This window comes from Octopus bimaculoides, chromosome 19 (assembly GCF_001194135.2).
Source record: "Octopus bimaculoides isolate UCB-OBI-ISO-001 chromosome 19, ASM119413v2, whole genome shotgun sequence".
NCBI classification, from domain to species: Eukaryota; Metazoa; Mollusca; class Cephalopoda; order Octopoda; family Octopodidae; genus Octopus; species Octopus bimaculoides.
In genome coordinates, this window is record NC_068999.1 from 3,357,451 (window position 1) to 3,366,954 (window position 9,504).

The 9,504-nt window shown below is 35.1% G+C and overlaps 1 protein-coding gene across 1 annotated transcript in view; it reads left to right on the top strand.

Annotated features, from left to right (window-relative positions):
• Positions 1 to 9,504, top strand: part of LOC106880262 (dedicator of cytokinesis protein 9) — a 117,622-nt gene that overhangs the window by 83,533 nt on the left and 24,585 nt on the right. The window contains exons 27-29 of the mRNA XM_052974882.1: positions 233 to 316; positions 1,924 to 2,032; positions 3,936 to 4,078. Of these exons, the coding sequence (XP_052830842.1) occupies positions 233 to 316; positions 1,924 to 2,032; positions 3,936 to 4,078 (336 nt within the window). The remainder of the gene's footprint in view (positions 1 to 232; positions 317 to 1,923; positions 2,033 to 3,935; positions 4,079 to 9,504) is intronic.

Consider the following 9,504-nt stretch of genomic DNA (forward strand, 5'->3'; position numbering starts at 1 on the left):
TGACATTTCCACCATGACATTTCCACCATGACATTTCCACCATGACATTTCCACCATGACATTTCCACCATGACATTTCCACCATGACATTTCCACCATGACATTTCCACCATGACATTTCCACCATAACCTTTCTATCGTGACATTCCTGTTGTGATATTTTCAAATTTTACATTTCCAATCTGATATTTTCACTGTAATATTCTAATGTCTCTTTTTTAATTTCATTCAGCATTTATTTACACTAATTGATCGAGGTTTTGTGTTTCGAATCATCAGCACCTACATGGAGAACTTCAGTGTTAGAGATACAAAGGTATGTCTAATGTTTTATATATATATAGAGAGGTCATAGGTCAACAGGTCTTGGGGTCTGAAGACATGCCATAAAGTTAAACCCTTTATGAACGGGAAACCCAGAGTAACCTCATAAACCGGCCTTCACCTGGAAAGAAAAATTATATATATATATATATAAAGACAGTAATTAATATAATCATTTAATGACACTCTATTGGTATCTTGTACTGATTAGGATGATAATTATTAAGAACCAATCATGGGTTGGTTCTGGATGTCAACTGTGGATTGAAGAAAGAGTTAAGGCCTGGTCCCAGCTGCTGATCAAAGAATTAAGTCCTTAAATTTCAATATAAACTACAAATATTGCTTACTATTCAAAGAGCTGTGAACATATTGATTAGGGTAACACTGTATTTAGAATCTCCTGCAGGTGAAAGCTACTGACTCTCGGTTCCTCGTTAATTCAAATGTGATGAATGTAGACAGGAAGTAAAAGTTAATTTATTATGGTTTATTATTATTTCTTTCATTAATTATTTAAATATGTTATTGATTTTCTCATTGACTTTTCGTTAATTACTTTAGGATAAACCAAAAAAAAAAAAACTCTTTTCTTTATTTTTTTCATCCTTTCTACTGATTTGATTAAGCTGTTTCCATAGAAACTAAACAACAGAATTATGTTAAATTTATGATGAACATTTCAGAAATATCATCATAATCATCATCATTTAATGTCTCTTTTTCGTACTGGCATGGGTTGGACTCTTGGACTGGAGCTGCACCAGGCCCCAATGCTTGTTTTGGCATGGTTTCTAGGGCTTGAGTTTTAGTTCCTGCCATGGTTGACTTTATTGTTCATCTCTTCAAGGGGGACACAAATTTGTAGCCTTAAACCAATGCTAGAAGTCGCTTTCGGTTCTGTTGTGTTACGAAAGACCTTGATCCACATGCCTGGATTGGATTAATGAGATTATTGGCTTAAGATAAAGTTGTGTGTTTGGATTATTACTGACGTCTGGTTGCAGTAATAGTTTCAGAAGGATATTGTTCTGGGGAAGAAGGATTGGATACAATATTTAGTTATTATTATTTAGCCACAGGTTGGCCTATGGTCAAAGCTGTCCAGCCATGACTTCCTTATTTTGAGACATAGTGTATCAAAGACTCCACTGTCTAATGTGACCTTCTTTGTTGTTTAGTCCCAGGTTAGCTATGATCCAACTGACCAGAGATGTTCCAACCATGACCATCCTGTCTTCTACTGAGACAGTGTTATCAAGGACTCCATTATCTAATGTATCTTTCCATGTAGTCGTTGTTTAGCCCTAGGTAAGTCTTGATCCAGCACACTTATGATAAAAAATATTCCTGAAACGATCTTCCCATCATTATTTACTCATTATGTACCTAAGACTACATTATTAAATGAGTCCTTTTTTTACTGACATTAGGGTGTGAATTGAGGGATTTTTAGCTGCTATTTATAGCAGACCCAGTAACATTGTTAACATCTTCCAAACTACAGGTTACTATTGATGAATGTTACTTGTTACCATTTCTGTTGTCGTGAATTCTTCCTAATCAATGTTGTTTCTGTTATTTTTTTTTCTGGCACAGATATTCCAACAAATGAAATTCGAGTTCCTTAAGATAGTTTGTAGCCATGAACACTATATCCCTCTTTGTCTTCCTCTAATGAGGCGTGGCCTTATCAAAAATTACAAAGGTTTGTTACCACATCTCTCTCTCTCTCTCTACACACACACACATGCATATATATATATACACATACGCACATAAACCACTTCTACGTCTTTCTATGTATACATAATTCTGTACATGTGTATAATGTTGGTTCGTTTACTGTTACAGGTTATTGTTTTAATTACCAAACCTTCTGCAGTGTTCTAATTGTTTTGTTTTGTTATCAGTGTTTTTCTTCATATATTCCAATGTCAGTTGTTGTTATTATTGTTATCATCATCATCATCATGGTCTGTGTATCCTGTGTTTTGTTATGCCATGAATGCCAATTGCTATTGTATTCTTCAATGTTTCTATTGAACCTAAACTGTTCTGGGATGTTCTGGTCTAGATTGGGTATATTTTATCCCACCACTGGCATTGTAGAGGTTGCCTGTGCAGTCCCATCTATCGTGTATTAGTCGTAGCTTTCCTAGACATGGTGCCTGTCATTTGTAAAGCATTTAATCTTCTGTTTGTTCCATGAAAACAGAAGCGGTCACCCGAGTGCCACACAGAGATGATGTCTCCATAAAAGACATTGATTGACTTAAAGCATAATTCAAGAAATATTAAAAAATCTGACTTCTTTATAATATATCTTTAGGTTCATAGGTTTTTCTGGATGACTGTAATAGGATGTTGAGGTCTTCAACCCATTCCCATGAGTGTTTAGATAATAAATGATGATGTCAGAACTAGAATAAAGTTTTCTGATAACTTTCATTCGTTTAATAAGAACTTCTTAGATAAACATGCAGTTTTTGGTTTTTTATAAGAACTGTTATTGGAAGTCATGACCTTCATGCTTTTCCCATAGACATTAATTAAGCATGTGAAACAGTTCCAACCAAAGATCTTCCAAAACTGAAGACTTTTCCCTCACTCAAAACATGCTTTCCTGTCAGTAATCCAGGCATGGCCACCACCACCCCATTGATATATGTAATATAGTGAATATATTTTCCTGTTGCACATCTTAGGCCTAATCTCTCTGTCACTTCTACAAAAACACCCCTCTTTGAACCCCTACCAATACATCCCTGTTTCAATGACCGCCCCCTTATTAACCCCCCCCCCAACATAACCTTTAAAATCTTTCTCATTTCTTGTTCAATCTCTGTGATATTGCAATTGTTTCATTTCTGACATCAAGATGTAGGAACCACTTATAGACCTAGATAATCCTACTTATCTCTTATAGACCGAGATAATCCTACTTATCTCTTATAGATTTAGATAATCCTACTTATTTTTTAAAGACCCTAATAATATTTTCTTTTATAGACTTAAGTAATATTACTTATCTCTTACAGACTTAGATAATATTGCTAATCCCTTATAATCCAGATAGAAGTGTTCTTACTGACAAACCAGTTCCTTCCCTGTGCTTTTTCTACATGAAATTTCCTGTCTAATTCCTCATCCTCTCATCATGTGGTGTCTTGGAGAGTGGAGTTGGTCAATGGTTGAAAACTCAACTCTGTAATTTGATTAAACGAACAAAGTAATTAGACAAATTTATGAATGTATACTAAAATTTATTGATACTAAAATATATTTATTGGTGTGTACTAACCAGCACTGATTTATAATAAACAGCTTTTGTATATTTAAAACTGAGATAATTTTCCAAGGAACTGGCATAAAATATTTCAATTTGTCTTTTGGTAAATTCTAAATCAACTTTATATATTTATTGTTAATTTGTTGCTATTTGTTGTGCTGCCATTAGCTTTCTGTTGTCTCTTGCTAGTGTACGTATCTATGTATGTATGTATATATAAACATAAATATATATATATGTATGTGTGTTTGTGCCTGTGTATATAAAATATTGTTGGTAACAAAGTTGTCAATCTGTTTCTTCTCTTTATGACTGGCAGATGTCCAATTGGAAGGTAAATTCTTAATTCTCTGTTGTTGGTGCAGTCTCTGCATCCAGACTGCATCGTTTCATTGTGTGATATGTAGCCAGGCGCTTACCAATCACCTTAGCCTTGTCACCATTGATCACTTATTACCAATCTGATCAATCACTTCATAACACTTCTCTTCCTCTCTTCTAATTTTCTTCTTTTCAGTGTAATTTTTTTCTTCTCTTATTTTTGTTTCTCGTTTGTTGTTGTTGTTTATTTTCCTGTTGCTTTTTTTTTATGTGTCTGTGTGTCTGGGGTGAGCAGGTGGGGACCATTGCCATTTTGATACACTAACAGTTAATTCTAAGTTCTGTCATAGAATAGTTGTATGTGTAACCAGTTCTTTGTACTCCTGATCGCTCTTTGTTGTCTAATTAGGAATATAGCTTTTCTGTAGCTATTTCTAGGTTTGGTTTTATTCCATGGAATCTTCTAGTCTTGTACATCATCTCCCTTCGTGGAGAACTGGCGCTGAGGAGACGTAAAGCACCCTTTACCAAAAGTCGTGTTTACTTTCAACTCTATTGAATAACCACTTCAGCCATTGACAGTAATTAAAATAACAGGACAACTACTTTGTTAGAAGTTTTATGAGGCTTGGTCTAATTATGTTTATTAATGAGGGAACAAATTTGTTAGTAATTATTGATGTATCCCATGTGTTGCTGCTACTACTTCTACTACTACATATAACAGTTTCCTCTCTTACTTTACCTCGTATTAAGGTTGATTGATGTGTGCATGTGTTGGTGTGTGCTTGTGTATGTGTGTATGTATGTGTAAGGCAGGGGAGGACTTGTGTTTATTTCAGTTATCAATAAATTTGTTTTAGTACCAGGTTCCAGTCTGGTTTGGCATGGTTTCTATGGCTGGATCCCCTTCCTAACACCAATTGCTCTAAGAGTCTAATGGGTGCTTTTACGTGCCACTGGCATGACACCAGTATCTTATCTGCCACGACTACGATTTCACTTGGCTTGATGGGTCTTCTACTCAAGCACAGCATGTATCCAAAGGTCTCAGCCATTGTCATTGCTTCTGTGAGGCCCAACACTTGAAAGGTGCTTTTTATGTGCCACCAGCACAGGTGCCAGTTACATGACACCAGTGTCAGCCACAACTACAACTTTACTTAGCTTGACAGGTCTTCTAACTAGTATTACTACTAAGAACAATAGTAACCACAGTGCTTTTCTAGAAATAGACAGGATGATGATACTCTATGTCAGGTGCTATATTATTTCTCTCACTTCTGGTAGACTCTTAATTTTTCCCAGAATAGTAATTCTTTAGATTGTAGGATGTTGTTGGTACTGTGGTTGTTAGTTCAGTGTTTCAAGAAATATTTTGTCATTTTGAAATTTCTTTGTTTTTTTTTTTTTTTCTTCTTTTTTCTGCTGTTGTTATTTCGTCTGCCACACTTACCTCTCGACACTTGGCATGGCGCCCTTCTCTCTCTCTCTGACTGCTTCTTCACTGCTTGAAGTTCAGTCTTAGGAACTTTCTTCATTATTACTTGTTTCTGGCCTTAGGTCTCTCTCTTACATTTTAAATTTTCTCTGTGTTGATTGTTCAATAAACATATACATACATACGTTTATATTTCTGTGTGTTTATATACATAAGTATATGTGTATATATGACAAAGAGATCTGTATTTATGCATCCACACAAATCATATCTGGCTGAATGAAGAAGGTTTCCCTATCAACTGTTTTATCTTCATGTGATGTATGCAGTGTCTCAAACCAGCTCAACCTGCACCTCAAAATAGAATAAATAATGGGCCATAAAGAGGCAGTATATAGAGAGGTATAAGGTTTTTGAAATGTTTGACAGAAAGAGAAACATCATAAGAGCAATTTAGTGACAGAAGTGGGTCTATGGTGATTGATGTTGTTGTAGATGTTGTTGTAGATGTGTGGGCCTAGTCAGGTTTGTCATGGCACACATACGTCATATAAAGCACTCACCTTTAAAATGCTGCTAAGTTTTAATATTTCAGATAATATATTTCCTATTTTGTGAGTTGAGGGAGAATTAGCTGCTGTATTGGGCTGACTGCAGGATGCCTCACAAGTTGGGGTTTCAGGATTCATATTTTTAAAGTGAATCAGTATATTTTGAGAAAAATGGTTCAGGAATTTCAATATATGTATAGATTCTCTTCCATTGAATCTATCTGGGAATTGGTCTTTCTTTTTGTACTTGGAATGGAATCTTCTCGAAAGAGGATTAAGATAATCCGGAATTATTAGTAGACGTTGTCACAAACTGAATAGAGTTTTGTATATATATATATATATATATATATGTGTGTGTGTGTGTGCGTGTGCGTGTATGCTGGGAGAGATACTGGTATGCAAAAATGTGTATATATATGTGTATGAGAATATACGTAAGCATGTGTGTGTGTGTATATAATATATTGCGGCCATGCTATTTGTGTGTGTATATATATATATATGTATACACACACACACATATATATATGTATATATATATATATATATATATGTATATATATATATTGGCATGTTAAATAACATCCAGAACATTAAGTATATTCTCAAATTTTGTGAAAAGGTTTTTGTCTAGTTTTTTTCTTTTGTTCTTTGTCTCAATCTTTCCTTTGTCTTTCTCTCTCTCTCTCTCTCTTATTTTCGCTTCTCTCCCGTTTTTAAAGCCAAAATTCCACTAACCCAAGTTTATTTTTGTTCTAAGCTGGTTATGTAGTGCTTCCCCTCCATTTGTGCCCTTCACCCCCCAACTTGCTGTTTAGATCAATAACAATTTCTTAGACGCTGCTGCCTCTTTAGTTAGCATTACCAACAAGAATGCATTTTAACAATGGCCAAAATTCAAACTTTAAATCTTTGATTTTTGCCGTCCCTTTTTGATGCAGTTTTAGTCTGTTTTATCACTACTACCACTACCACCCTCTTCTGGTAAGCAATCAATTTTTATTGCTTTCTATCTTTATTTGTTGTTAGTTGTTGTTGTTGTTTTATTTACTCGTAGTAGTTGCTTTAATGTAGACATATCCGCACAGCTTCTTCTTCTTCTTCTCCATATAATATTATGGAGGTGCCACATTACTAATTCCACACCACAAATATCAGTATAAACTTTAACAATATTCTTCAAGACGGTTTGAGGAATTACTGTCTTTGTCATTACCATTGCTGTTGTTGTTCCATTCGATATATTTTCCAGCCATCTCAGGTGCCGTATTGTCTCTGAACACAGCCAGGCTCTACCAGTCCATCAGTTTTATATTTTACACCACAGCCAGACTTTACTAATCCATCAGTTTTGTGTGCAACAACATAACCAGACTGTACTAATCTATCAGTTCTGTATTCTTTGGCCAATCATGTTTGCTGAATCTCACAACTAAACATTCTTCGGCATCCTTCAAAATTTTGTTCAAACTGACAAAGGGAGTCACTCGGGATTTGAAAATTCTTATCAACACAGGAATTGATTGAGATTGAAATGGCTTTTGGCTTCACTTTGGTACCAAAAATGATGATCCTGAAATAAATGACAGTGAAATAAAATTTCTCATATTATCTGAAGAATCGAATTCTTTATACCATTTTAGACCAATATGTCTTTATAGATAGTACACTATTGCTAGAATTACATAGAAAATTGGTTATATTTGTACATGGGAGTACATAAAAAATTTTAGTTTCTACTGTTGTAATTATCAAAGAACCAGCATCCTTTTTGAAGCAGATCACAATACTTTGGCACCGTTCTGGTCTTTTCTTTCAATAACAGAAAAAAAAAACCCTATATTAATATGAAAGCTCTGAATAATCCAATAATTTTTCAAAAAACTCAACATAAATGTCTTTGAAAATCATTTAGAGAAGCCATTCATGAAATCTCTGTCGTGGAAATAACCGAAAACCAGAAATTGATTGAATTAATAGAATGAAAATTTAATGACAAGCAAACAATTATTTCTCAAGACTTAGAATAGCGTCAAAAATGTAAAGACCAAAACATTCTTCACGATTTAAATGTTTGTTAGCAAAGTATGCAAAAAATTAAAAATTGATCACTTTTCAAATTCAGTAAAGAATATAAATATTGCAGATTGAAAAAAAAATCAAGGTTTTGCAATATACAAAGGAGAGTCAAAAATTATATGCATTCTTGTTTTTTCAATGTATTTACACAAAAGCAGGGAATAAACAAGTACATCATTTTTCTGTATAGTCTCCTTCCTTTTCGATGTATTTGGTCCAGTGGTCCACAAGCTTGCATGTTCCCTCCAAGAAGAAGGTTTTCGGTTGGTTGTGCAGCCATTTCTACACTGCTTCCTTCATATCTTCATCCGTAAGAAATTCACAACCTCGTAAACCATCTTTTAGCAGTCCAAAGATATGATAATCGGAAGGGGTGAGATCTGGGATGTAGGTAGGGTGCTCCAGCACTTCGAACCCCATTGGTTAGTGGTTTCAACAGTCTGGGTGGCCATGTGTCGCCATGCATTGTCATGCAACACCAAAACTTTCTTCAACAATAAGCTTCAGCATTTGGTGTGAATTGCTGGTTTCACTTTGTTGGCCAGCAAAGTACTATATCTTGCACAGTTGATCGTACACCCCTTTGCCTAGTAGTCTTCCAGTATAGGCCTTTTTGAGTTCCAAAAATGGGTTAGCATCACCTTTCCCACAGAAGACTGACTCTTGAATTTCTTTGTTGCTGGCGAGCCAGGATGTTCCTACTCCATACTCTGTCTTTTGGGTTCTGCCTCATAATGATGGACCCACATTTCATCTCCTGTGACTATTCTGATCAAAAATTCTTCACCTTCATTATTGTAACAATCAAGTAAACGTTGGCAGACCTTAAGACGTTTGCACTTGTGCTCTGCAGTAAGCTCTCTTGGCACCCATCTTGCACAGACTTTTCTGGAAGCCGAGCTTATCATGGATGATTCGGTAGGCAGAACCAGGACTAACCTTCTGATCAGAGAAATCAGATCACCGCTCTTTGTTCTTCTTTGGTGCACATTGCTAGTGGAGCAGCCATGCTTACACTGTAAAGCCAGAAAGAAAAATGGTGCGATCAGGTTCAAAGTTCGATCATGTGACCACAATTGTACCATGTGCAGAAGACAGGGTGACAATAATAAAGATATGTTATGACGAAAGTGCAGATAATTTTTGACTTCCTCCTTGTATATAAGGCATGGGTTGGACAGGATTAACACTGTCCAAGTCAGTTCTTTTACAGGATTATTGTCCTACCAGATGGGTTGGACAATATCTCTGAATGTATGTGTTTATAGTGATAAGACGTGTGTGAGTATGTGTATATATATATATATATATATATATATATATATACAACATTAAACGATAATGATATATATATATATATATATATTGTTGCTATTATATTAAACTGTTGTATGTCCAAATTTGGTCAAATGCGTTTTTTCCAATATTTATTTTTTGCTTGCAATAACCGGTTCTTTTGGTCAAAGTATCGGATCTCCAGCTGCTTCAGATGC